The following is a 25189-nucleotide window of genomic DNA, read 5'->3' on the forward strand; positions in this document are numbered from 1 at the left end:
CTGACATTCCAGCGGGGGACAGAAAATAAACTAGTGTCAGCTGGTGGCCAGTGCTACGAGGAGGTGAAGGCTGGAGACCTTTGACCTGAGGCTGAACCTTGTGGTGAGTCCTGTGAGGATCTGGGGTAACGGCAGCACCCAGGGAGCTCGCTCTGTGGTTATGGAGTAGAAAAGCCTGTGGTGGAACAGAGTTGGGGGTGTGGAGAGCAGGCAACCAGGTCAGAGAGGCTGGCCTGCTGTGGAGAGGGATGCGGGGCACAGGGGGAAAGCCTCAGGGCTGAGTGGAGAATGGATTGGGAAGGGAGGGCTACTGGCAGCAAGGAGGCCTCTCTGGGTGAGAAGGGTGGTGCAGGGACACATGGGGGATGGGGATCCTGGGCAGTGGAGGCCGAGCAGGGCAGGTGAGGGGGAGCAGCCTGATGACTGTCCACTTAGCAGGGAGTCGGAGGCCTGCACGTGCCCTCAGCAGCTGGAAAGGTAGAGGCAGACGGACCTGATTCAGAGGCTGCCCTCTCCCCCAGGCACCAGAACCCCCCAGAGCTTCTGAATGAAACATGCTGGGCTTGCAGGTACTTGGGGTTGGGGAGTTGTTTGCATCTGCTCCTGAGTGTGCTTCACAACCTCTGAAACACCCCAGGCTTGTGGCTAATGGTGGGCTTGGAGGCTGACGCCAGGAGGAGGGTCCCGGGCCAGGAAGCCCCAAGCTGGGCCCAGGCGTCCATGCAGGGGTCAGTGGCCAGCACCTTCCCTTCCGCCTGCAGGCTGCTGATATGCAGGAGGAAATCCTGGCGGGTTCCTGTGGGGGTGAGCTGGCGGGGCCTCCCGGCTGCTTTTAAAGCGCCCGCCCTCCCTGTCTTGCCTGCCCGCCCTGTGCCTGCCTCCTAGAGCTCATTCTCCACGCCGGCTGCCCCAGTTCTGTCCTGGACAGCGTGCCCGCCAGCCACCACCAGCCATGGCAGGGCCCCGGGACCACCTCCTGCTCTGCCTCCTGGTCCTCTGCCTGGCAGGCATCAGCTTCATCGGGGGGCAGAAGGTGAGTGTGAGCCGGTCGCGGGGGACATGACATCCGGACCCTCCCAGCCAGTGGTAGGAGCAGGGAGGGAGCGCTCATGGATCAGGCACGGGGCTGGGGACACACAGGGCAGCTGGTTCTTGTCTGACCTTCTCTGAGCTGGACAGGGGGCTGGGCTCTTGTGCCCACCTCCCCAGGCTGAAGTCTGTGTCTCGCTGCTTGGGGTGGCAGGGATGTGTCAGCCTGCACCTCTGTGTCCGGCTAGCCAGCCGGGGGGTGTGGGCAGCCGTCCCAGGTCTCCCCAGCCTGAGGGTAGGGTATACAGAGCCAGGCCCATCCCCCTGCCCGGACTGAGGCCCGGTGTCTCTGTGGCCCTGGATTGGGGATGGGAGATGTGATCACCCCCAACCCTCGCAGGGCTGACAAACTGAGAGGCTCACGTGGACCATGTGTAGGCATGCTGGGTGTGTGTGCATGTGTGTGTGCCCAGAGGCAGAATGAGGTCTACTCATCCCCAGTCCCTCTGGGCAAACAGCAGCCAACAATAATGCCCTCAAGCCTAAGAGCTGCTGTTCAAGTGCACAGCCCTGGGCACACCCAGCATCATCCCCTCAAGCCATCCCAGCCCCTGAGCAGTGGGCCCTGTTATTCTCCGCTTGAGGAAGCCAAAACCCAAGGATGATAGAGACAGGTTGGTCCAACTCCAGAGCCACGCTCCAGACCGCCATCTGCGGTTCCCTCTCTGGCCATGAGGGAGGAGCCGACGGTCCCAGTGTGTGGCTGTCAGGTCCACATGCACAAGCCCCCTTTGGGATGCCTGTCTGCAGATCCACCCAAGCCCCATAGTAGGGACATTTTCCCAACTGGAGTTTCTGTAAGAGCCTCCCACCCTAGGCCTGGAGACAGAGTCACCTGGCTGGGGCCTGCCTCCAGGTGAAGGACCCTCTCCTGTGAGGCCAAGTTCTCTTGGGGCAGCTGATAGTGTCCTCAAATCACTAACAGGCAGACTGAGGTCCTGAGAGGAAAAGGACTTGCCCAGGATCCCACTGCCAGGCAGAGCCAGGGCAGGGACCCAGGCCCTGTGCTACCCTGGGGCTTGCTCTCATCGGCCTTGTGGTCTGGTGAGGGGCCTCACCAGCTTCAGGGCCAAGTCAGGGTTGGGAACGGGCAGATCTGAGGTTGAAAAAGTGACAGTGATGGTGGAAGAGCCAAGGGTTTCAGGCTGTGCTGAGCCCTGCAGGTGGTTCCTGCTCCCTCCCTGCCTCAGTTTCCCCATGTGTACAATGCAAGGGAATTTCGAAGGCCACCTCCTTATGTTCTTGTGACAGGGGTCTATGAGGGGCCTCAGCCTGGGAGTTTTTCCTTGTCACAGACCACCTCTAAGTCTGCCTTCTGGGGCTGGGGCTCAGACCTCCTGGGCCAGGGAAGAGGGCCCTGGGGGTTCTTGTCAGGGACACAGCGACGCTGGCCTCTCACTCACCCTCAGTCCCTCAGCACTACCGGCACCTTGTGTAGCACGAGATCCACGGTAAACATTAGGAAACCGAGGCTCTAAGGGGAAGGGATGACTTCTGGGTCACATAGCTAGTGAGGAGCAGAACTCAAACACAGGAAGGTTCAGGCAGTAGAGGCAGAGAAGGCTTCCTGGAGGACGGGGCTTAGCACCTGTCTATTCAAGTCTTTCACAAGTGCCTCCTCTGCTAGGTGTGTGCTGGTGCAGGTGAAGCCTGTGGTCTCAAGCTGGGGTTTGAAGGGAGAGGAACATTGATCTTGGGCAGGGGGAAGTAGTTTGGGAGGTCCCTTCCCATCTGAGGGAGTTTGGGTTCTGGGCCCTGGACCCCAGCTTGGGGGAACTCCTTCCACCTTCTCACAACAGGCTAACACCTCGTGTCTCCTCAACTTCCCCAGCAGTGTCTCTATGGGATGCAGACATTGCAAAATCAGTTCTGGATTAGGACAGGGAGGGGGAGCAGCACCCGCCTGGCTCAGACGGGTCCCGAGGTGCCCTAGGGAAGAAGGGAATCTGATTCAGCACTCGGCTGGAATCCAGCCTCACTCCACCCAACGGGACCAGTGGCGAGATTGTCGGCTGGGGCTGATGCTCCTTCCACGCCACCAGGCAGAGGGGGCCTGCATGCCCACTTCCGGTGAGGTCCCAGAGAGAAGTGTGACTTGTCCGCTGGTTTATCCATCCATCACACAGTTACAGATGCAACAGCTCGTGAATGAGTGTCCACCCCACCACCAGCCACAAGGCTCCAGCTTCCTCCCGTGCTTGTGACTCACCCCCCACTTGACAGGACCGCCCCCTCTGCCCAAGAGTGAGGACAGTGCTCTCTCACTGCCCCTGAGCCCTTATCCAGGGCTGCTCTGAGAACTGGTCCCTGGGCCATTGCGCTGATGCTGGCAGCTGTGTCTGGCTGGCCAGGTGGCCCTCAGGGGAGCCCACCACCTGCAGAGCCTTTGCCCTGAGCCAGCAGCTGCCTGGCCCTGAAATTACCCAACTTCCTAGTCGCTCCCTGGCTCAGCAAAGACCGAGCCTCAGGCTGGGGAATGAGACCACAACATCCAGCCCCACAGCTCGGGCTGAGGCCGCCTGCAGCAACTTCCCTCTTTGCAGACCACAGAGGCAGGAGCGGAAAAGGCCAAATCACAGCAGCTGGGAGAGGCCCTGAGACCTTCATGTACACCAGAAAGTACTGAGGCACTATTTCTCCTTTTCTCTGGCTTTGAGAGCCACACATCTGTGATGTGTTCTAGGAAAGAGATGTTCTGGGTTTACTCCCTTTTGGAGCACATTGTGTTCAGCACTTTTTTTTTTCTTTTTTTTTAACATCTTTATTGGGGTATAATTGCTTTACAAGGGTGTGTTAGTTTCTGCTTTATAACAAAGTGAATCAGTTATACATTTCAGCACTTTTTAAGATGAGAACTTCTCAGCTTCTCCAGGCCATGCCCCAAGCCCCTGAAAGCTCTCCTCATCAAAATGCACTTTGCTGTGGTCTTTTCTCCCATTGACAACCAAGAGTTTAGCTTCCATTCCTCCAGGGCCAGTGCTGTAGGTTATTGGGACTTTGTTGCCGTAATGGTAGCCCCACACTGATGGCGGACTTGGGGGAGCTGTGACAGGCCAGCGAGTGGACTGCAGGCCCAGGGCTTTCTTGGCTCTCAGGTGACCATCTCTTCTCCTGCCCCCACCTCTGTTCTCCATGCAGCAGCCAGAGGGCCCATTTAAAACATAAACGAGTCCTGGGTCTGCTCCGGACTCCACCTCCCCTCACTGGCCTGGTCTGGCCCCAGCCCCTCTCCAGCCTCCTCTCTGCCTGTCTCTGCCTCATCACACATGGCCGTTTGCGTCTTCCCACTTCGTGACTTTTGCCTCTCCTGTCCCCTCTGCTAGGAGCAGTGACCCTGACCAATTTTCATGCATCCTTCAGGTCCCAACTCAATTGTCACCTCCCCAGGAAGCCACCTGGGCCTCTAGCCTGGGTCTTCTCAGTTCTCTCACTCCCAGCACTGCCCATCCAGTGATGGGCAGTGGACCCCTGGGTCCCGGCTGGCGGGTGGGGCTGTGGGCCAGGTCTGGACCAGGGCTCAGGGAATGTGACTGCTTGGCCCAAACTCAGACCCCCTCCCACACGCCTGCTCACACGGGTTGGCCTCGGGCATGGGTCTGGCTGCTGGGTCTCTGACCGCAGGGCACCAGAGAGGGCCCTGGGCTGGCCGAGGGGGTCATTTGCGAGTGAGGTGGGGACGTGCTCAGAGCAGAGTGACAACTGGAGGGCCAGCCCCATGGCGCGTGGCTGAAGCTCTCATCCTGCCTGTGCCCAGGGGACAGAGGATGGCGTCAACCGTGTTCTCCTCCCCAACAGTGTCAGCCTGTCATTTAGTGTTTATGTTTAAATGAAAGGGGTGAATGAGCACCAGCTTGAGAGTCTAGGTTAAAGTTCCTGGGTGGCTACAGGTGAGGGCCACCCTTCTGGGGTTCAGTTTCCTCCTTTGAATCACCCAGGGTGGAACAAGAGGACCACAGAAGGCAGAGACCCTGAGGCTTTTGGGTGTGCCTCCAGGCCCCCGGGCAGAGGCAGAGGTGTGTGGCTGTGGACATAGAGACACACTGTGGCAGGGACAGCCTGTGACAGGCCGGTTTCCCCCACACTCAGGGCCTTCCCTGTTCTCACTGCCTCCCCAATGAACAGATGGGAAACCAGGGCCTGGAGAGGGGTGTTAGGCCTCGCTGCGATCAAGGGTCAGGGCTGTGTGCAGGGTTCAGGTCCCTCACTCCAAACCCTCCCCATGCCCAGGTACAGTCCAGACGCTGTGACATGAAGACCAGGTTTGTCACTCACATACCCTGCACCCCGTGCCCTGCCATCAAGAAGCGGGTGTGTCCCTCGGGCTGGCTTCGGGAGTTCCCGGAGAAGATCTCACAGGACTGCCGGTGCGGACCCCCACTCCACCCTTGCTTGCTTCCAGGGGTATCCTGTGGGATGGCAGGGGACCAGGAGGGCCTGGCAGGCCTGGGGAGTGAGGGCAGGGACTCATTCATCCACATGTCTGTTGGCCCCTCCATTGGGACAGAGATAAGCAGGGAGGAAGGAGTAAGAATGCAGGGCAAGTGCTGTTTATTGAGCATCTACTATGGACCAGGCCCTGTGTTCAGCTCAGGACCAGGCCCTGTGTTCAGCTCAGGGCCAGGCGGGAAGGGGTTGGGGGACCAAGAGTAACAGAACCCAGTGTGGGGAGGCTGGGCTGGCGGCTGCTGGGGGAGCCCCTCCCATCGCCCTGCCCATCCTTGGTCCCCAGGTACGAGGTCCAGCTGGGGGGCTCTTTGTTGTCTGTGAGCGGCTGCAGCGTGGAGTGCTCGAAGGACGTGGTGCAGAAGGCCTGCTGCCCTGGCTACTGGGGGTCCCAGTGCTATGGTATGGGGGAGGGTCCCAGCCTTGCTCCTCATGCCTCAACCCGCCTGCCTTCCCCTTCAACTGGCTCATTTAACGGACAGCTGGGCCTCTTGGCTCTGGCTGCCCCAGGGGAGGGACCAAGTCTGGGGCTGCCCAGAGCTGCTGGGGTCAGGTAAATTGAGAGTTCTTGGGGCAGAGCTGAGTTCTAGGCGGGGGGGGGGGGTCCACAGAGTGCCCTGGGGGTGCTGAGACCCCATGCAACAGCCACGGGACCTGCCTGGATGGCATAGACAGGAACGGGACCTGCGTGTGCCAGGTAAGGGCCCGGTGGGGCTGGGGTGGGGGGCAGTGGAGGGGCTGCACTGACTTGGTGCCTCCCTCTGCCAGGAAAACTTCAGTGGCTCAGCCTGCCAGGAGTGTAGAGACCCCAACCGCTTCGGCCCTGACTGCCAGTCAGGTGAGTGCTGGCCAGGCAGGGGGCGGGGCCGATGTCCACTTGGGGGCCAGTGGGGACCTGGTCCCTACAGCCATCCCCTACCAGACTCCCTCCCAGCTGCTCAGCCTCACACATCCCTTCTAGGAATATGAGCTTTGCTTTATTATACCTCTAGCCCCTGCACATGCTGTTCTTGAAGGCCTCCTCCAGGAAGCCTTCCTTGAACCTCCTAGCTAGCACAGGTGCCTGCCCTGGGCTCCCACCACCCCTCTGGTCCTGCACCACAATTCTGTATTTTTGAGGTTGTGCCTGTTGGAGCTGAGTTCTGGAGATGCAGAGGGCAGGGACTCGACGTCCCTGTGTGCCCCTGGCTGAGACTGGGGTCCCACCTGTCCGTGTGTATCCCTCCCAGTCTGCAGCTGTGTGCATGGCGTGTGCCGCCATGGGCCACTCGGGGATGGAAGCTGCCTGTGCTTTGCTGGATTCACTGGACCCCACTGTGACCAAGGTGAGCAGCTGCTGGGGTAGCCAGTCTTTAGTGGCCAGAGCAGGAAAGACTGACTGGGTGAAGGATGGGGCCTGAGCCTCAGCAGGACCTCTGCCTGCAGCCTCTCTCGGGGGAGGGGGTGTCATCTGAAACCTTCACTGCCCAGAGGCCCAGAGAGGATGGGGCCCTGGCCAGGGTCACACAGCAAATTTGGCATAGCATCTTCGCTCCTGTGTTCCTTCCCAACCTGGGACTTTGAGCTGCTGTGATAACTCTCCTTTCTCCACTCAGAGCTCCCGGTCTGCCAGGCCCTGAACTGTCCTCAGAACTCCCAGTGCTCTGCAGAGACCCCTACCTGCAGCTGCCTGCCTGGCCACACCCAGCAGGGCGGCGAATGCCTAGGTAAGTCTGGGATCTAGAGGCTAGGAGCCCCAGCTCAGGGTGAGCATCCTTTTAAACCAGCAAGTACGATCTGGCCTTTTACAGGGAGGGAGAACTCTCCCTGAGGGAGGGAAATAGGGCCTGTCCCCAAGGTCTAGATCAGCCTGTTCACCCCATCCCTGGGCCAACCTGGATAGAGGCTATGGAGGAGATGGGCCTCCTGGGTGCTTGTCTCACTTGGGCTCTTTCCACTGCCCCGGCAGCCCCTGACCCCTGCCAGCCGTCACCCTGCTCCCCAGTTGCCCAGTGCTCCGTGAGCCCCAGGGGGCAGGCACAGTGTCGCTGCCCTGAAAACTACCATGGGGACGGAACGGTGTGTCTGCCTCAGGATCCATGCATCACCAGCAACGGCGGCTGCCCCAGCAACTCCACCTTATGTCTGTACAAGAGGCCAGGCCAGGTGAGCTGGGGCCCTGGGCTGGGCCTGCCCTGCGGTCCCCCAGCTCGCATGGGCTGTGGGACAATCGCGGGCCTCCTAGGAGCCTAAGCTGCCCCATTTGTTAAATGGGAAGAGAATGACAGCCCGCTTCTGGGCCGGTGGCTGTGAGGACCCAGCAGAGCTCTGTGGGTGTGGCAGATGCCACGGTTCTCACGGATGTGGTGTCGTCCTCCCTCCCCTCCCGGGCGGGCCAGGCTTCCTGCTCATGTAAGCCAGGCCTGGTCAGCACCAACCGCAATGCCTCCGCGGGCTGCTTTGCCTACTGCTTCCCCTACTCCTGTGACCGGTCAGCCACCTGCCAGGTGACCCCTGATGGAAAGACCAGGTGAGCACAGGCACCTTGGGCTGGGCACCAGGGCCAGAGCAGAGAGGGTGGGCTTGGCAGGGGCAAGTTTGTGCCTGTGTGTACCTCAAGGGCTCTGTGGGGTTGGTGGGTGAGGGCCAGGAGGGGGACCTGGCCACGCCCCCGCCCTGACCAGTTCTACCCATGCCCCCAGCTGTGTGTGCAAGGACGGCGAGGTGGGAGATGGGCGTGCCTGCTACGGACACCTGCTCCACGAGGTGCAGAAGGCCAGCCAGACGAGCATGACGTTACTGCGGCTGAGAGTCGCCTTTGCCATGCTGGGTGTGTGACCCCCGCCACTCGCCTGAGACCCCGCCCCTTGCACCCAGCATCCTTGGCAGACTCTCCAGAGATGCCTTATTTCTCTGCCCAAGAGCTGTGGAAGCAGAGAATGGACTGTGGTGGGGTGCATGATGGAGGTGGGAGCTACCCCCCCAGATCCTGATGTCCCCATTTACCCTAGATCTAGTCCCAATGCCGCCCCCCCCCACCTCAACTCTCCAAAACCCAGGACTGATGGCTGAGGGCCTCCCAGACCCATTCTGATATACCCTCTCCTGCCCCCAGACCAGGGCTGCCGGGAGATCCTCAGTACATCGGGCCCATTCACCGTGCTGGCACCGTCCATATCCTCTAGGACCATGAACGTGAGCCCCTGCCTATTGAGGAGTGGGCCTCCTCCCTGGACCCTGCCCTAGGCTTCAGGGCCCTGAGAGTGTCCCCAGTGCACACTCTAGGGGTCTGAGGCCTGGGAGGCCTCCTGTCCCCTCGTTGCTTGGGCAACGGTCCCTGAAGAGGACTGCCTGCCCTGCCCTGGGCCCACTCGGCACCCCTGTCCCCTTGTGCCCACAGGCATCCCTTGCCCAGCAGCTCTGCAGACAGCACATCATCGCAGGGCAGCACATGCTGGAGGAGTCAGGGACCCAGCCTACACGCAGGTGGTGGACGCTGGCTGGACAGGAGATCACCGTCACTTTCGGCCGCTTCAGGGTAAGCAGGGACCTCAGCCCGGGGACCAGAGGAGTCATAGGTGGGAAACAGCCCGGGAAAAGGTGTGGAGGTGGGACAGAGCCTCAGGACAAGGGGTGGGTGTTTAGAGTCTGAGCCAGAGGTCTCATGTCTCAGCAGAAATACACCTACAAGTACAAAGACCAGCCCCAGCAGACATTCACCATCCACAAGGCCAACTACCCAGCAGCCAATGGCATCTTCCACGTGGTCACTGCCCTGCGGTGGCAGCCCCCACCAGAGCTCCCGGAGGACCCCAAGGTAAGCTAGTGCCTTCCCCTCCCCCCGCCCTGTGCCCCTGCGTGGCCTCTGACCCGCACTGAGTTCGGAGAGGGGGGCGGGGCAGTTCTGGGCAGGGCTGGAGCAGAGCTCCTTCCCCTCTGGGGCCCTCATGCTCATCCCTTCCTACAGAGGACAATCGGCCAGATCCTTGCCTCCACTGAGGCCTTCACCCGGTTTGAAACCATCCTGGAGGTGAGTCTGGGCAAAAGGTCCTCGCCCATCTGATCTTTTGTCCCAGGACCCCTCACTACCCAGAATCTGCCCCACAGTGATCTGGGCTTCTGGACTAGGACGGGCCTTTGCCCTCACCCCGATCCTGGAACCTGCCTGTCAGAATCCTGAGGCTCTGTGGTAGCATGAACCCATTGCCAATGTCACCCACTTACTTTTGGTGGGTGTTCCCTGCAGACCAAGGGCAGCAGGGCCCAGGCAGGATTTAGAGGTAAGGGTTGGCCACAGAACCCCCTGAGACTCCTTCTCACCGCCACAGAACTGTGGGCTGCCCTCCTTCCTGGATGGCCCTGGGCCCTTCACAGTCTTTGCCCCCAGCAATGAGGCAGTGGATGGCTTGCGGGACGGCCGCCTGGTCTACCTCTTCACAGCGGTAAGCTTGTCGGGGAGAAGGGGCCAGGGATACAGGCTCAGAGCCTCTAGCAGCCAAGCCCTCTCGTTCCTGCCAGGGTCTCTCCAAACTGCAGGAGCTGGTGAGGTACCATGTCTATAGCCACGGCCAGGTGAGAGGTCCTCTGGGAGGGTGGCTGGCTTACACCTGCCAGTGGGCTGTCAGAGGGTTTGTCTGCAGATTCCGGTCTTCCGGGGGGCCCCTTCTCCCCTCCCCGCCCATCTGGACTCTACAGGACAGAGGAGAGCCTGGGGACCAAGGTGGTAGCTGCGAGTCACCTGGGCAGGACTGGGTGTGGCCCCAAGGTGTGGCTAGTGCCTGGCCTAAGGCCACTCTCTTCTCCACCCCAGCTGACTGTTGAGAAGCTCATCTCCAAGGGCCGGGTCCTCACCATGGCAAATCAGGTCCTGGCTGTGAATATCTCGGAGGAGGTGAGCTCCATGAGCACCAGGGATGGACCGGTGGAGGGGCTGGTGATGACCAGCCAGGTGTCAAGCCTCTTTCGGACCTGGCTTCGTGCTCCGAGCCCTGCGGTGGGCATGCCCTGGTGGAGGGTCATATGGGAGCAGGCACAGACCAAATCCCTCTCCTGGGGCCCAACAAGCTGGGAGGGCTCCAAAGAGGAGGAGGGTGAGCACATGGGCAGGGGGAGGGGCTCCACGTGACAGAAACCATGTGGGTCAGGGTGCAGAGGCTGGAGCGGTTCTGCCAGAGCAAGAGATGTTGACAGGGAGCGGGTGAAGAGGTGGGTGGCAGGCTGGGCTTCTGATGGTGTGCTGAGTGCAGGGGCAGGGACTGGGCCAAGGATGCATGCTGGGCTCCGCCACAGGGGCGCATCCTGCTGGGACCTGAGGGGGTACCCCTACGGAGAGTGGACGTGCTGGCTGCCAACGGCGTCATCCACATGCTGGAAGGCATCCTGCTGCCCCCAACCATCCTGCCCATCCTGCCCAAGCTCTGCAACGAAGAGCAGCACAAGGTCGTGGCGGTAAGCGCACGGGACCCCAGCGCTGCTTGGGTCGGGGTCATCTTCCAAGGGAGAGGTACTGTTTTCTAGTTCTCCTCAAATGAGTGGGTGGCTTTGGGGCTCGAGCACAGGCCCCAGTTTTCACCTGGACGCCCCACACCCAGCCCTCAGCAGTCCTCCTGATGGTCCCTTTGCCGTCACTCACGCATCTACAGCCCTATACCCAGCCTCCCTGCCCAAATCTGTGATGCTCTCACACTGAGGTCTCCCGCCGCGGGGCCTTTGCCCTTGCTCTTCCCTCTGCCTGGAACACCATCCTCTGGCCCTCCTGTGGTGACTCTTTCTCATACTTCAGGCCTTGGCTGAGTGCCTCTTAGGGTTTGCTAAATAAATAAACCATGACTAACCCTTCTCCCTTCCTCCCCCTACCCTGCCTAGGGCTCCTGTGTGGACTGCCAAGCCCTGAACACCAGCATGTGCCCCCCCAACAGCGTGAAGCTGGTGAGCATCCCTTGGCCCAGCTCTCAGGGCTGACTCCTGACTGCCCCGTGAGGTTTCTGCCCTGGGTCAGGGTGGGGAAGTGGGGCTGGGAGGCTCAGCTGGACCTGGAGGCTCAGCCCCACTGACAGGGGAGGTGCCGGGCCCAGGGGGCCAAGGTCCCTTGACCAGGGCTGCCTGGTGAAGGGGGCCGGCCCAAGACCCCTGCCTGCTGACCAGCCTGGCACGGCCCACCCAGGACATCTCCCCCGAGGAGTGTGTCTACATCCATGACCCTACTGGGCTGAACGTCCTGAAGAAGGGCTGCGCCCACTACTGCAATCAGACCATCCTGGTGAGCCTGGGCATGGGGCACTTGCTCCCTAGGGATCTGGGGCACTTGCTTGTCCTCTGAAGCCCCCAGGCCGGGGCTGGGTGGTCTGCCATCCTCAGAGAGCTGTGCTGCATCCTAATGGTGGAAGAGGTGTCACAGAGGGGCCTCGCCCACCCCTTGCTCTAGACATGGCACCAGGGAGCAGAAGCAACCTGGGCCAGGGGGTTGACGTGGCTCCTGACGGACCCTCAGATGTGTTCTCTCTTACAGAAACCTGGCTGCTGCAAAGGGTTTTTTGGGCCTGACTGTGTGCAGTGTCCTGGGGGCTTCTCCAACCCCTGCTATGGCAAAGGCAACGTGAGTCCCCTCCTGCCCTGGAGTGAGGGGTGGGGGAGATAGGGGCTCCTTTCTGAGTTGGCCGGTGACTGGCTGTATGTCTGAGCAAAGCCTGCCTCTCTCTGGTATTGGGTTCTTCACATCGAGGCAGTGGAAGTTGGACCAAATTATGTTTATTTTAATTAGAATCAATTAATTAGATTGTTACATCTATTTTCATAAGGGCTATTTGTCAATAGTTTTTTTTGTGTGTTGTATTTTTGCCATTTTGTAATATCACGATTGCTTTAGCACCTGGCTATGGAGGAGCACAGGAGTTATGTGTTTCTAGGTTAAGCAGAAGTCACCCATGAAGCTTCCAGGGCCAGGTGCCTTTTAGGGGCTAGTTCTTTGGCAGCATCAGTGAGTTGGAAGGTCTCTTCCAGCAGGAGGTCTTCTAGGGGGAGCAGGAGCTCACAGCCTGTGGAGAGAAGGGATGTTAGGGAAGAGAATGTGGATAATCCCCTCCCCGTGACTGCTCTTGCCCCCTGCCCACCCCCAGTGCAGTGATGGGGTCCAGGGCAGTGGGGCCTGCCTCTGCTTCCCAGACTACAAGGGCATCGCCTGCCACATCTGCTCCAACCCAAACAAGCATGGAGACCAGTGCCGGCAAGGTGGGTGATCCTGGCCTAGGCCACCTGCCAGGGAGAAAAAGGGTCGCTTGGAAGTGGGACTGGGGACTCCCAAGAAGGGAAATAGAACCTCAGGAAGAAGGGTTCAGTCCAGAGGTTATGGAGAAGGTTTTGGAAACACAAGAGTAGATGTCTCTTTTACCCATGCCTGGAAGAGAGCTACAGTTTAACCTAAAGCATGCAAGATTTAGGTCAGACATACAGAAGAACTTTCCGATGGTGGTGTTGGGAGCAGGGCAGCTAGAATAGGGTGACTGAAAGCAATGAATGCCCCCCTCTCATTTCTTCCTCCCTCCCGAGTCTGGGATGACCTGATTTTGACCCTGCAGTCAAATCTATTCTGGCTGCCCCATTCCCAGCATTGCCCAACTGCATCCTGGCTCCCAGCCAGCCCTGCCTCAGCCTCAGTTTCCCTGCTCCATCTCCTCCCTGCAGACTGCGGCTGTGTCCACGGTCTATGTGACAACCGTCCAGGCAGTGGGGGGGTGTGCCAGCGTGGCACATGTGCCCCAGGCTTCAGTGGCCGCTTCTGCAACGAGTCCACAGGGAACTGTGGGCCCACAGAACAGGCCCAGCAGTGCCACCTGCATGCCCGCTGCGTTAACCAGGGGGATGTTGCCAGGTGAGGACGTGCGCTTCCTCTCTGCTGCGTCTGTGACTGCACTTGTCAGTTTGCTCACAGCTTTCAGAGGCTTACTGGAGGCTCCTCATTCACTATCTCCCACCCCCAGGTGTCTCTGTCTCGATGGCTTTGAGGGTGACGGCTTCTCCTGCACACCCAGCAACCCCTGCTCTCGCCCAGACCGTGGCGGATGCTCGGAGAACGTGAGTCTGGCCCTTTCCTTGAAGTCCTGGCCCACGGGCTCGAGGTGGGACTCCCTTGCCCTCAGCCTGCCACCCTGCAGCCCTGAGTCATTTATCTGTGGCTCTCACAGGCTGAGTGTGTCCCTGGGGCCCCAGGCACCCACCACTGCACGTGCCACAAGGGCTGGAGTGGGGACGGTCGTGTCTGTGTGGCCATCGACGAGTGTGAGCTGGATGTACGAGGCGGCTGCCATGCTGACGCCCTCTGCAGCTATGTGGGACCCGGGCAGGTGAGGCTTGGCCGGCCTCGAGAGAGCAGGGTGGGGGCCTCCATCCTGGGGGACTCTTCCCCCTAGCCCATCTGACTCTAGCAGTGTCTAAGAACTCAAGCTCAGGGTCTCAAACCTCAGACACAAATGAGAATCCAGTTCTGAATTGTTGAGTTGTACAATCTGGAAGCAGTGGACGGGTGCTGGAAGCAATGCGAAGGTTGCAGTAGTTTTAAAGGAAGGTGTGTTCGAGTGCCGTTCTAAGGCAGCATTTTTTCCAAGTCAGAAGACTGTGGCTCCTGTGTCTCAGGGATGAGGACCCTCATAACCGAGAACCAATGAGTTCTCTGCTCTTACGGGCCACTGGGGCCATTGCCTTCTGACAGTTAGCTGATTCACCCGCTCACTGGTTTCCCACATGTCCCCAGGCACTTGTTACATGCTAGTTGCTGTTCTAGATTTAGGAATTCAGTATTGAGCAAAGCAAGAAGAGACAGCTGCCCAAAGAGAGTGACATCCCCAAATTTTTAGACTCATGGAAATCCAGCTCTTGGAGTTTTGGAGTCTCAGACTCCAGTCACAGGATCTCAGAATCTGGAATCTTCCACGTGAAGCACGTCAGGCCTGGTGAGCCGGAGGACTGGCTGGCGTTGAAGAATCTAATATGCAAGTTGGGAGGCCAGGCCTGGCTGCTTCAGGGTCAGCCTCTGTGTGGCCCAGGCTTATGCAGGGATCCATGGGGCTCCCTGACTCCTGCCCCATGATTGTCTGGACCACCAGCCGTGGGACCTCAGCAGTGACACTCAGATGGGCCTGAGAGCTGGAGCTGCGAACTCCATCAGGAGCTTTAAAGTTCAGAACTGAGGGTGGAATAAGCAGTTGCAGATGCCCCCATCGTGCAAAGAAGGGCAACTGAGATCCGGAGAGTCTCACTAGTCACTCACCTGAGGTGTGGACAAGCCCAAGGACACTGGCATTTAGCGGGAAGGATCAGAGCAGCCAAGCAGAGTGGCGGGGTTGGAGGGGGATCCGAGCGGCCGTCCCTGGGGCTGGTCTTGGTAAAGCCTGCCCACTCATCACACACTGCAGACATCAACAGCCTGGCTGGGCCCAGGCCTGAGAGCAGAGAGGCCCCGAGGCTCCTGGATGCCCCCCTGCCAATGCCGTCAACTTCCTCAGATTCTTCCTGAGAGCCAGTCTCCCCTCAGGGCCTCAACCTCTGCATCTAGAACATGGACCTCCAAGGGTGGGGCTGGGAAAAGCTCCTCTGGGGTCTGAGCAGACCACCCCAGGGGAGAGTCCCCATCGGGAGCTGAGCTGTGGAGGAGGAAAGGGTTTCATGCTTCTGGTGAGATGAGGCTCTCTGCTCCCCAACCTCTCCAGAGCCAGTGCACCTGCAAGCTGGGATTCGCGGGGGACGGCTACGTGTGCAGTCCCATTGACCCCTGCCGGGCAGGCAACGGTGGCTGCCATGATCTGGTGAGGGGGTGAGAGGGCTCCAGGCCCAGGGGAGGCTTCAGGGGTAGGCCTTGGCCGCAGCAGTGTCCCTGTCTCTGGTCAGGATTGGGATCTTTCTCAACCTGAAATCCAAACCCTGTCACCTGCTTGCCCACGGAACAGAGCTTTCACCCTCCTTACAAAGATCCCAGCCCCTGCCCTCACCACCCTTGTCCCGTGCTCCCAGCGCCACACCTTTGGCCTGGCTAGCTCCTCCTGCCCTCAGCTCAGGCCTCGCCTGGAGGTCCGGGGCCTCCCTGATGCTCCCACAGCCCTGGACTTCCCTGACCCATCTGCCAGGATGGGTTGGGGTAGCTCACGTCACATGCTCACTGGCTTGGAGAGCAGGGCCGGGCACACCAAAGGAGCAGCTTGAATACAGACTGGATAGAGGGAGAGACAGATGGTAGGGATGGGGACAGGAGGACAGCAGGAGGATGGGCCAGAGTGAGCAGAGAGATGGAGGATGGGTGCTGTCCAGCTTGCCCTATGGGTGCTGAGTGGAGGCCATGTCTCTCTGCCCTCCAACCCCAGGCCACCTGCCGGGCAGTGGGAGGAGGTCAGCGGGTCTGCACATGCCCCCCTGGCTACGGGGGTGATGGCTTCAGCTGCTACGGAGACATCTTCCAGGTGCGTGGTTTCCTGTGCTCAGGGAGGAGTCCTCTTGTGTAATCCGGGGGTGGGGCCGCACTCAGGGTCATGGAGGGAGGGGGCTCAAGTCTATCCCTAGACTGGTGACTTCAGCTTTTTCCCTCCCCTCAGGAGCTGGAGGCAAATGCCCACTTCTCCATCTTCTACCAGTGGATCAAGGTAGGATCGGATGGAATGCTGGGCTTGGGGACTCAGATCCAGGAGGCCACATAACAGCTCTCAGAGCTGGAGGTGGGGGGCAGGCCTGGAGGCTGGGGGAAGTGATCTCAAGGTGGTGGCTGCCTTCATCACTCCTCCTGTCCCCCCCACACCATGCGCACAGGGGGCCGGCATCACTCTTCCTGCTGACAGCCGAGTCACAGCCCTGGTGCCCTCGGAGTCTGCCATCCGTAGGCTGAGCCCTGAGGACCAGGCCTTCTGGCTGCAGCCGGGGATGCTACCGCAACTGGTCAGGTGGGCTGCCACGTCTGGGCTCTGGGAGGGGGCTTTTGTGTGAGACCCAGCCCCTCCCCAGAGGTCCTCAGCCTGGCATGTGTGCACACTTCGGGGTGGAGCCCAGTTCCAGGGGTCTCTGTAGGTTACACTAACCCGGTTCCATGGCCCCCCTGAACTGTGCCCTCTCAGGGCCCATTTTCTCCAGGGCGCCCTGTCTGAGGAGGAGCTGGCCCGGCTGGACGGGCAGAGTGTAGCCACCCTGAGCCCCACCGCACGCTGGGAGATTCACAACATCAGTGGGGTACGTGGTGAACTTTGGGCAGAAGAGGGGACCATACAGGGAAGGGGGGCCTCGAGTGGCTATAGGCTTCCCAGCCCAGGGTCCCCGGCGATGCGATTGGGTCCCCTTGCCCGGCCCAGGGCTGAGCTCAGAGGATGTGCTCAGAACACATTTGCTGCTGGGTGGTGTCTTTGGGCCAGAGTGACGGCCCTGCCAGGGCTTATCTGTTCATCTTTGTCTGCATGTGCACACCTGGCCCCCTCATGTATGGGCCCTAGTGAGGGTCTGTGTGCCCATCTGGTAGGTCCTGAGTCTGAGGGTGTCCAGGCCAGGTTGGGTGCCTTGTGCCCAGCAGCCTCTCTGTTGGTGCTACACGCACTCTTAAGTGTCTACCTGTCTACCCTGAGCTCTGCCTGCTGCCTTCCAGAGGGTCTGGGTGCAGAATGCCAGCGTGGACGTGGCTGACCTCCTTGCCACCAATGGTGTCCTACATGTCCTCAGTCAGGTATGGCTGGAGGGGGTGTGTGTGTGCAGGGAGCCTTCTAGTCACGCCAAGAGGCAAGGATGTACTGACCAGCTCCCATGCTCCGTGCCAGGTCTTACTGCCTCCGAGAGGGGATGTGCTGGGGGGGCAGGGGTTGCTGCAGCAGCTGGACTCAGTGCCTGCCTTCCGTCTCTTCCGGGAGCTGCTGCAGGTAAGGGCAGCAGGAGTGGGGAGTCCTGGATGGGGGCACCCTCCCCCAGGGTCAGGACTGAGGGCAAGAAGGCCCACCCCTGATGCCTGCACCCACCCCTAGCGCCACAGGCTGGTACCCCAGATTGAGGCTGCCACCGCCTACACCATCTTCGTGCCAACCAACCACTCTCTGGAGGCCCAGGCCAACAGCAGCGGCCTGGTGAGATCACCGGGACAGGGGCCACTGAGGGGGGTGGGTGAGCCTCCCATCCCACGACAAGGACACAGCGGGCGGGACGCACCGTCCCGGGCGCTCTGGAGTCCTGGAGCCCCTGAGCCTCTCCTTCCCCCTCCAGGACTTGGACGTAGTGCGACACCATGTGATCCTGGGGGAGGCGCTTTCCACAGAGGCCCTGCGCAGGGGCGGACACCGCAACTCCCTCCTGGGCCCCACGCACTGGCTTGTCTTCTACAACCATAGCGGCCAGGTTGGTGGTGGGGTGGGGGAGCACAGGAGGCCCTGCCCTGGGCACCCTGCTCTTGAACACCCCTTTTCTTTGGAGTTCGCCCACCGGGGCACCTCAGCCTCTGGTCCAGAGACTTCCCATCCTGGGAGACCCCCAGTCCACAGAGATACCCCAGCCCTGGAGCGCCTCCCTGGCCTGCAGCCCCTGAGGGGAGGGTGGGGATGGGGTGGGGTGTGTTCAGCCTCCTGCCCTAACCCCCAGCCCGAGGTGAACCACGTGCCGCTGGAAGGCCCTGTGCTGGAGGCCCCTGGCCGCTCACTGTTTGGCCTGTCCGGGGTCCTGACGGTGGGCTCAAGCCGCTGCCTGCACAGCCACGCAGAGGCCCTGCGGGTAAGAGGCTGGGGCCTGGGGAGCGCAGAGGGGCAGTCAAGAGCCGGAGGCTCTGGCTGGCCTGGCCGGCGGGAGGGACACTTGGTCAGGGGTGGGCGAGCTGTTAGCCCGCCCCAGAGGAGGGAAGGTGGGTTTGGAGCCCCTGCCTCGGGACTGCCTGACACTCTGCTCTCCTTCCCTTCAGGAGAAATGTGTAAATTGCACCCGGAAATTCCGCTGCACTCAAGGCTACCAGCTGGAGGTGAGGCAGAGCCCAGCACATTCCGTCCCTGCTTCCTTCACCTGCTCTCTGTGCCCAAGGTGTCCGAGCTCCCCGGGCCCAGCTCTGCTCACCCAGGCATGGGAACCTGGAGCAGCGTGGGCCGCTTGGCTCTCCTGCCAGAGGCCAGGAGGCCTGGGTCCAGGTCTGCCCAGAGGAGGCCTCACTCAGACTGGCAACCTGAGGCCAGTGACCCTCGGGCTGCCAGTCCTGCCTACCTTCTCCTCCTCAGGTCTATCTGTCGTGGTCCTTCCTTGACCCTTTTGCTATCCTGCTTACCTGTCTCACCCACTGACACCTGTAATCTGTCTGTCTCCCCATTCACTGCCTTGCCCCTACCTAAGCCACTGCCTGAGTCCTCCTGCCTGTCCCTATTTCCAGGACACCCCCAAGAAGAGCTGTGTCTACCGGTCTGGCTACTCCTTCTCCCGGGGCTGTTCTTACACGTGTGCCAAGAAGATCCAGGTTTGCCCTGAAGCAACCCCCAGCCCCAAGCCTTTGACCAGAGAGGAGGAGGTGGGAGTGGGGGCCCAGGGCAGGAGCTGGGATTAGGCTTCAAAGGCAGAGGCAGGGCCAGGACTATGACGAAGCCAGGGAAGCAAAGGCCTGGCGGAAGGGGGAGAGAGGTCTGAGGTCAGAGGGGCCAGTGTTTGTCTCTGTAGCTGTGCCTCCAGGGAGTGGGGATGGGGAGAGAGAGAAAGGGGCTCAGCCTAGAACTGACACCAGCAACCAAGCCCTGGGGGCAGCAATGGGGCGGGCTCTGCCCCTCTCCGTGGAGTCTGGTGTGGCCTTTCCGTCCTTGAGTCCGTTTCCTCACCCCTGCCATGGAGAGGCTTGTAGAAGGCAGTCTCCATTTCTCTGGGTCTGACTTGCTTTGTTCTGTGGCTCTGTGGCCCCAAGATGCCCTTCCCCCGACCCCCGCCGTTTCCCTGCCCCCTGACGTCTGTCCTGGCCTGTGCCGGGCCTCTCCTTGTGCCCCCTCCCACAGGTGCCTGACTGCTGCCCTGGCTTCTTCGGCACACTGTGTGAGCCGTGCCCGGGGGGTCTGGGTGGTGTGTGCTCGGGCCACGGGCAGTGTCAGGACAGGCTCCTGGGCAGTGGGGAGTGCCGCTGCCACGAGGGCTTCCACGGAACGGCCTGTGAGATGTGTGAGCTGGGCCGCTACGGGCCCAACTGCACTGGAGGTGAGGCCCCGGGGGCGGGCAGGAATGGTGGGAAAGCCGGCCAAGGACAGCGGTCATGGAGACGCTGCAGCAGGGACAGAACAGGCACTGGGTAACTTCTGTCCTGCCTCGTTCCGCTCCCAGTGTGTGACTGTGCCCACGGGCTGTGCCAGGAGGGGCTCCGAGGGGACGGAAGCTGTGTCTGTAACGTGGGTTGGCAGGGCCTCCGCTGTGACCAGAGTGAGGAGTGGCCCCAAGGGGGAGAGGCGGGTGACTCCTGGGGAGGCGGTTTCTGGGTCAGCATGATCAGAACCATCCTCCTACCCCCCAGAAATCACTGGCCCTCAGTGCCCACAGAAGTGTGACCCCAATGCCAAGTGAGTGAGCTCAGCCTGGGGCAGGTGGGCAAGTTGGGGGGGGGGCGGCTAGGGTCAGGGCAGGGGCTGGGCAGACATAGACTAAGCTGTTGCCACCCCTCCCAGCTGCGTCCAGGACTTGGCTGCAGCCCCTGCCTGTGTCTGTGCCGCGGGGTACTCGGGCGACGGCATCTACTGTGCAGGTCCAGGCACACCAATGCCCCGAGGCCCCTGAAATTTGGGGGTGGATTTCCCCACAGAGCCCTTTCCATGCCCTTTAGGTCCAGTCTCTATCCCTGTCACCTCTTGGGTCTTACCCCTCCCTCCGACCTTTTCCTTTCTCTCATGCCCTCCTCCCCTGTCCCCACTCTGTCCCATGCCCACTGCTCACAACTCTGGGATCATCTACCCCTAGTGGTGGACCTTTGTGCCCATGACCATGGGGGCTGCTCCCCCCACGCCAACTGCACCAATGTGGCACCTGGTCAGCGGACATGCACCTGCCTGGATGGCTACACGGGTGATGGGGAGCTGTGCCAGGGTGAGGCTGGGGTCCGCCACCAGGGGTCTGGCTTCAGTGGCATGAGTGAGACTAGGAAGGGCTGAGGGGCACACACAGGTGTGAGCCTGAGGGTGCTGAGAGAGTAGGGGATGAGCACCTCAACAGACAGATGAATGGAGGGGCTGCCTAGGGCCAGCCCTCATCCCAATGTCTTTTCCCCCAGAAGTTAACGGCTGTCTCATCCACCACGGGGGCTGCCACATGCACGCCGAATGTATCCCCACCGGCCCCCAGCAGGTCAGCACAACAGAGCTGGACACTGGGGCTGTGCCATTCCCTCATAGGGTGTGGCCCTCCTCAGACCAGGCCCAGGGAGGGGTGCTCCTTCTGTCCAGGGCGCCGGCCCACTCTAGGGTACCAGCAGCCCCACTGATGAGGATTTGGGACAGGTCTCCTGCAGCTGCCGCGAGGGCTACAGTGGGGACGGCATCCGGACTTGTGTGCTCCTGGACCCCTGCTCCCAGGTCAGGCCCCCAAGTCGCACCCAGTTCCACAGGGGGAGGGGCCTGGGGCGGGAACCAGCCTTCCTCACCCCCAGCAGGGTCCTGAGTCCTCTGAAGGGTGAGCCACCTGCGCTCTGACTGAGGGGTCAAGGCCGAGTCTGACTGATGAGTTGGAGACAGGGCCTGGCTGTGGGCCAGGGAACTGCATGGCCGCTTCCCCAGAGCCGGTTGGGGCAGCAGTCCTGGGAGTCACTGATGCCTCTCTTTCCTGTCCCTGCCTCAGAACAATGGAGGCTGCAGCCCCTATGCTGTGTGCAAAAGCACAGGGGATGGCCAGAGGATGTGTACCTGCGATGCAGTCCACACTGTGGGTGATGGCTTCACCTGCCGTGCCCGAGTCGGCCTGGTAATGATGCCCAAGTAGGACCCCTGACCGAGCCTTGGCAATGCCCCCCATGGGCCTGACCCGTGATATTGGTTAAGACCCCAAATTTGATCCTGATCCTGGCCCTGACCAGGACTTGAGCCTGACCCCTGACTCCACCTAGGCATGACCGAGTTATGATCCATGAAACCAATCCTGATCCCTGCACAGACCACCCTGGCTTTCCTTTCCTCATCTCTACCTTGGCCAGACCTTGGGCTCTAGGTGCCGGGACAGGCACCAGCCCTGAATGGAGGCCAACCACAATCTGAGCTGATCCTTGTCTCCCCTGATCCAGGAGCTCCTTCGGGACAAGCATGCCTCATTCTTCAGCCTTCATCTCCTGGTGAGTAACCAGCTGGCCTGCACATCCTTGGTCCAGCCTGGGCCTCTCTGACCTGCAAATCCCACCTGTCTCTGGGCCATGATATTCTCATTTGGTCAGAGGGCAGGCTGGTTTGGTTTCTGAGTCTGTGTCTCTCCCAGAAAATCAGTGGAAACCTCGAGTTGGTCCCAGGTCGCCCTTCTTCCACCCAAGCTGTTTCCCTCTCCCCCCCCAGGAATACAAGGAGCTCAAGGGGGATGGGCCTTTCACAATCTTTGTGCCGCATGCAGATCTAATGACCAACCTGTCGCAGGTAACTCAGCCCCTGGAGCAAGGCTGGGGATTCTGGGGGGTGGGCGCTGCCTGGGCAGAGGTGGAAGTCAGGGCACCCTTGTGCCCTCATGACTCCCACTCCAGGATGAGCTGGCCCGGATTCGTGCCAATCGCCAGCTTGTGTTCCGCTATCACGTGGCTGGTTGCCGGCAGCTGCGAAGCCAGGAGCTGCTAGAGGAGGGCTATGCCACCACACTCTCCGGGCACCCGCTGCGCTTCAGTGAGAGGGAGGTGAGCCCAGGTCCTGGTCCCCGACATGGACTGTCCACAGACCAAGGACTCAGCTGCTTTCAAGGCCCGCACCTATGCCCTGTCCCCATGCTTTTAAGACCCTCTCACCTTCCCAGGGCCAGAGCGGCTTTAATGAGAGGGAGATGAGTCTGTCCCCGGACCCCACCCACTACCAGGGGCCAGTCCTGGGCTCAGGACTTCTGAGCTTGGCCCTGTGTCTGCACGGCTCCCACCAGCCAAGTCCGGTGGTTGTTTCCCTGGGTGGCTGTTTCCCTGGGCTGGAGGCAAGACCCACCCTCAGCCTTGACCCCGCCCACTTCCTGCTCCAAGACTCACCCAACCCAGGCTCTGCTCCCACCTCAGGCCCCACCACAGCTCCCTGAGCACCCCACTAATTGGCTTTATTCAATCCCGGCCCCACCCCCAGGGCAACATATACATCAATGACTTCGCGCGCATGGTGAGCAGCGACCACGAGGCTGTGAACGGTGTCTTGCATTTCATCGACCGTGTCCTGCTGCCACCTGAAGCGCTGCACTGGGAGCCTGACGCTGCCCCGATTCCGCAGGTATGACCTGGGTGCGGGTGGGGAGCTGGAAGGCAGGCGCCTGGGGGCCTGGGATCCTCCCTCCCCTCCTGACCTCACTGTTCACTGAGCGCCTGTCCCCAGAGAAACTTCACCGCCGCTGCGGAGAGCTTCGGTTACAAGATCTTCAGTGGCCTTGTGACGGTACTGCTCCTGTGTGTGAGCCTTTCAGTGTGTGTATATGTGCACGTTTAAGTGTGTATATGCGGGCGACTGTCAACGTGTGTGCTCACCTTTCTGTGCACAGGGACATATTTGTGGGCATGAGCATCCCAGTGAGCACAAGGGTGTGCTTATTTGTGCCCACATACTTGACGACTTGTACGTATGTCCATGTCTATTGGCCTGGGATGGCTACAGAGGAATGTGGCTGGTGGGAAGGTCACCTGGGTCCCTGGAGCCCCTCCATCTGCCCACCATCCTCTGACGGGACTGTCACACCTCTATCCTACCAGATGGCTGGCCTGCTGCCCCTGCTTCGAGATTCATTCCATAGGCCCTTCACAATGCTGTGGCCCACAGACTCCGCCCTGCAAGCCTTGCCTCCCGATCGCCAGGTCTGGCTATACCATAAAGACCACCGTGACAAGCTGGCAGCCATTGTGCGGGGCCACGTGATCCGCAACATCGAGGTGGGTGCACTCCCAGACCTTGGTCCCCACTGCCTGCCACTGAGCCTGCCCTCCCAGCTCCAACTGTGGCTCCATCTGCTCAGGCCTTGGCATCTGACCTGCCCAACCTGGGCCCACTGCGCACCATGCATGGGACCCCCATCTCCTTCTCCTGCAGCCGTGCCCGGCCGGTGAGTCTGGGGAGAAAGCTCGAACGAGGGAAGCAGGAGGCAGGGGCCCTGGCCCTGGCGGGGGCGGGGCAGGGGGGGGGGGCTGCAGTACACCTGTGACCCACCACGTACTCCACATCTTCCGCCTGCAGGGTGAGCTCACGGTGGGAGAGGAGGACGCCCGGATTGTGCAGCGACACCTGCCCTTTGAGGGGGGCCTGGCTTACGGCATCGACCAGCTGCTGGAGCCACCTGGCCTTGGTGCCCGGTGTGACCGCTTTGAGACTCGGCCTCTGTGGCTGGTGAGGGAGGCCACAGGCCAGAGGTGGATAGGCAGGGGCCTAAGCCCAGCTGTCCTGTCCACTCACTTGAGCTTGCTTTGTCGGTCTCCCTTCCTTGCAGAAGGTTTGCAGCGTTTGTGGGCTGGAACCACCCTGTCCTGAGGGCTCACAGGAGCAGGTAAGGGGCTGGGAGCCAGGTGGGGGTGGGGGAAGGGCCCAGGGCCTACCAAGCTCGGGTTTGCAGCCCGATTCCTCTTGGCCCAGGGCAGCCCTGAGGCCTGCTGGCGCTACTTCTCAAAGTTCTGGACGTCTCCTCCGCTGCACTCCTTGGCACTGCGCAGTGTTTGGGCCCGGCCCAGCCACTGGGGTCAGCCCCAAGGCCTGGGCAGGGGCTGCTACCGCAACTGTGTCACCACCACCTGGAAGCCCAGCTGCTGCCCTGGTCACTATGGCAGTGAGTGCCGAGGTGAGTGTCCCGAGGCTGTGGATGCTGCTGGCTGGCTTCTCCAGCTCCCAAGGTGGCCAAGGGCATAGTTCTGGCCGTTGTGCCTCAGAAAGGGTGTCAGGGTGGTCAGGGGCTGGGGGCGGGGAGTGGATCTTACCAGGTGAGAATGCTCTAAGAGCTGGGGTGGGTGTGTAGATGGTACAGGACCTGGTGGGGTGTGTTGGGGGTCTGGGTGTTCTCCAGGGCGTGGGGAGTTGGGTGGATTGCTGCTTCTGCAAGAGCCTCTGCTGCTGCCGGGTGGCGGATGGACCGTGTGGCTAGGCTGGGGATGCATGTCTGCGGCTCCCGATGAGCGTCCCTGGCCCCACCTCTCTTCTCCCACCCTAACCCCTAGCTTGCCCTGGGGGTGCCAGCAGCCCCTGTAATGGCCATGGTACGTGTATGGACGGCATGAGCGGCAGCGGGAAGTGTAGGTGCCATTCGAGGTTTGCCGGGATGGCATGTGAACTCTGTGCCCCAGGCGCCTTTGGGCCCCTTTGCCAAGGTAGGCTGTCCTGCCCGACCCTGCCCTATCCTGCTCCCTAATCCACATGGCCCGTGTGCCGCCACCATCCTGCCTGTCCCTCTCCCCAGCCTGCAACTGTACCTCCCATGGCCACTGCGATGAGGGCCTGGGGGGCTCTGGCTCCTGCTTCTGTGATGAGGGCTGGACTGGGCCACACTGTGAGGTGCAGCTGGGTGAGTGGGCCCTGTGCTTGTGCCCACCCTGCACACT

The 25189-nt window shown here is 61.0% G+C and overlaps 2 protein-coding genes across 8 annotated transcripts in view; both read left to right on the forward strand.

Moving 5' to 3' along the window:
- The window catches only part of NISCH (nischarin), a 44257-nt gene extending 44053 nt beyond the window's left edge, over positions 1 to 204 (forward strand). The window contains exon 22 of the mRNA XM_029244118.1: positions 1 to 204. Coding sequence (XP_029099951.1) covers positions 1 to 84 — 84 coding nt within the window. The 3' untranslated portion in view covers positions 85 to 204.
- Positions 1 to 25189, forward strand: part of STAB1 (stabilin 1) — a 27944-nt gene continuing 2755 nt past the window's right edge. For 2 of the 7 annotated variants that reach the window (XM_029244114.1, XM_029244113.1), the window contains exons 1-59: positions 15 to 103; positions 436 to 569; positions 886 to 1033; positions 5317 to 5453; positions 5819 to 5934; positions 6144 to 6229; positions 6301 to 6370; positions 6762 to 6857; positions 7128 to 7238; positions 7481 to 7677; positions 7911 to 8041; positions 8214 to 8341; positions 8627 to 8706; positions 8912 to 9049; positions 9188 to 9328; positions 9479 to 9541; positions 9840 to 9953; positions 10030 to 10083; positions 10322 to 10402; positions 10801 to 10959; positions 11377 to 11439; positions 11675 to 11770; positions 12020 to 12106; positions 12627 to 12738; positions 13192 to 13378; positions 13488 to 13581; positions 13692 to 13850; positions 15213 to 15308; positions 15861 to 15956; positions 16089 to 16136; positions 16300 to 16430; positions 16602 to 16713; positions 17120 to 17197; positions 17289 to 17387; positions 17490 to 17588; positions 17725 to 17856; positions 18097 to 18225; positions 18410 to 18466; positions 18866 to 18949; positions 19473 to 19668; positions 19792 to 19887; positions 19979 to 20024; positions 20130 to 20206; positions 20419 to 20544; positions 20729 to 20802; positions 20955 to 21029; positions 21292 to 21414; positions 21731 to 21778; positions 21993 to 22070; positions 22175 to 22321; positions 22749 to 22889; positions 22992 to 23051; positions 23363 to 23539; positions 23623 to 23709; positions 23841 to 23990; positions 24091 to 24147; positions 24234 to 24435; positions 24809 to 24958; positions 25048 to 25152. In XM_029244114.1, coding sequence (XP_029099947.1) covers positions 953 to 1033; positions 5317 to 5453; positions 5819 to 5934; positions 6144 to 6229; positions 6301 to 6370; positions 6762 to 6857; positions 7128 to 7238; positions 7481 to 7677; positions 7911 to 8041; positions 8214 to 8341; positions 8627 to 8706; positions 8912 to 9049; positions 9188 to 9328; positions 9479 to 9541; positions 9840 to 9953; positions 10030 to 10083; positions 10322 to 10402; positions 10801 to 10959; positions 11377 to 11439; positions 11675 to 11770; positions 12020 to 12106; positions 12627 to 12738; positions 13192 to 13378; positions 13488 to 13581; positions 13692 to 13850; positions 15213 to 15308; positions 15861 to 15956; positions 16089 to 16136; positions 16300 to 16430; positions 16602 to 16713; positions 17120 to 17197; positions 17289 to 17387; positions 17490 to 17588; positions 17725 to 17856; positions 18097 to 18225; positions 18410 to 18466; positions 18866 to 18949; positions 19473 to 19668; positions 19792 to 19887; positions 19979 to 20024; positions 20130 to 20206; positions 20419 to 20544; positions 20729 to 20802; positions 20955 to 21029; positions 21292 to 21414; positions 21731 to 21778; positions 21993 to 22070; positions 22175 to 22321; positions 22749 to 22889; positions 22992 to 23051; positions 23363 to 23539; positions 23623 to 23709; positions 23841 to 23990; positions 24091 to 24147; positions 24234 to 24435; positions 24809 to 24958; positions 25048 to 25152 — 6157 coding nt within the window. In that variant the 5' untranslated portion in view covers positions 15 to 103; positions 436 to 569; positions 886 to 952. Of the gene's footprint in view, positions 104 to 435; positions 570 to 849; positions 1034 to 5316; positions 5454 to 5818; positions 5935 to 6143; positions 6230 to 6300; positions 6371 to 6761; positions 6858 to 7127; positions 7239 to 7480; positions 7678 to 7910; positions 8042 to 8213; positions 8342 to 8626; positions 8707 to 8911; positions 9050 to 9184; positions 9329 to 9478; positions 9542 to 9839; positions 9954 to 10029; positions 10084 to 10321; positions 10403 to 10800; positions 10960 to 11376; positions 11440 to 11674; positions 11771 to 12019; positions 12107 to 12626; positions 12739 to 13191; positions 13379 to 13487; positions 13582 to 13691; positions 13851 to 15212; positions 15309 to 15860; positions 15957 to 16088; positions 16137 to 16299; positions 16431 to 16601; positions 16714 to 17119; positions 17198 to 17288; positions 17388 to 17489; positions 17589 to 17724; positions 17857 to 18096; positions 18226 to 18409; positions 18467 to 18865; positions 18950 to 19472; positions 19669 to 19791; positions 19888 to 19978; positions 20025 to 20129; positions 20207 to 20418; positions 20545 to 20728; positions 20803 to 20954; positions 21030 to 21291; positions 21415 to 21730; positions 21779 to 21992; positions 22071 to 22174; positions 22322 to 22748; positions 22890 to 22991; positions 23052 to 23362; positions 23540 to 23622; positions 23710 to 23840; positions 23991 to 24090; positions 24148 to 24233; positions 24436 to 24808; positions 24959 to 25047; positions 25153 to 25189 lie in introns of those variants that run through there. The other 5 variants (XR_003796825.1, XM_029244109.1, XM_029244111.1 and 2 more) reach the window with 5 other exon arrangements.

This window comes from Monodon monoceros, unplaced genomic scaffold, assembly GCF_005190385.1.
Source record: "Monodon monoceros isolate NGI ecotype Baffin Bay Population unplaced genomic scaffold, NGI_Narwhal_1 Super_Scaffold_3, whole genome shotgun sequence".
In the NCBI taxonomy this organism is placed as follows: Eukaryota; Metazoa; Chordata; class Mammalia; order Artiodactyla; family Monodontidae; genus Monodon; species Monodon monoceros.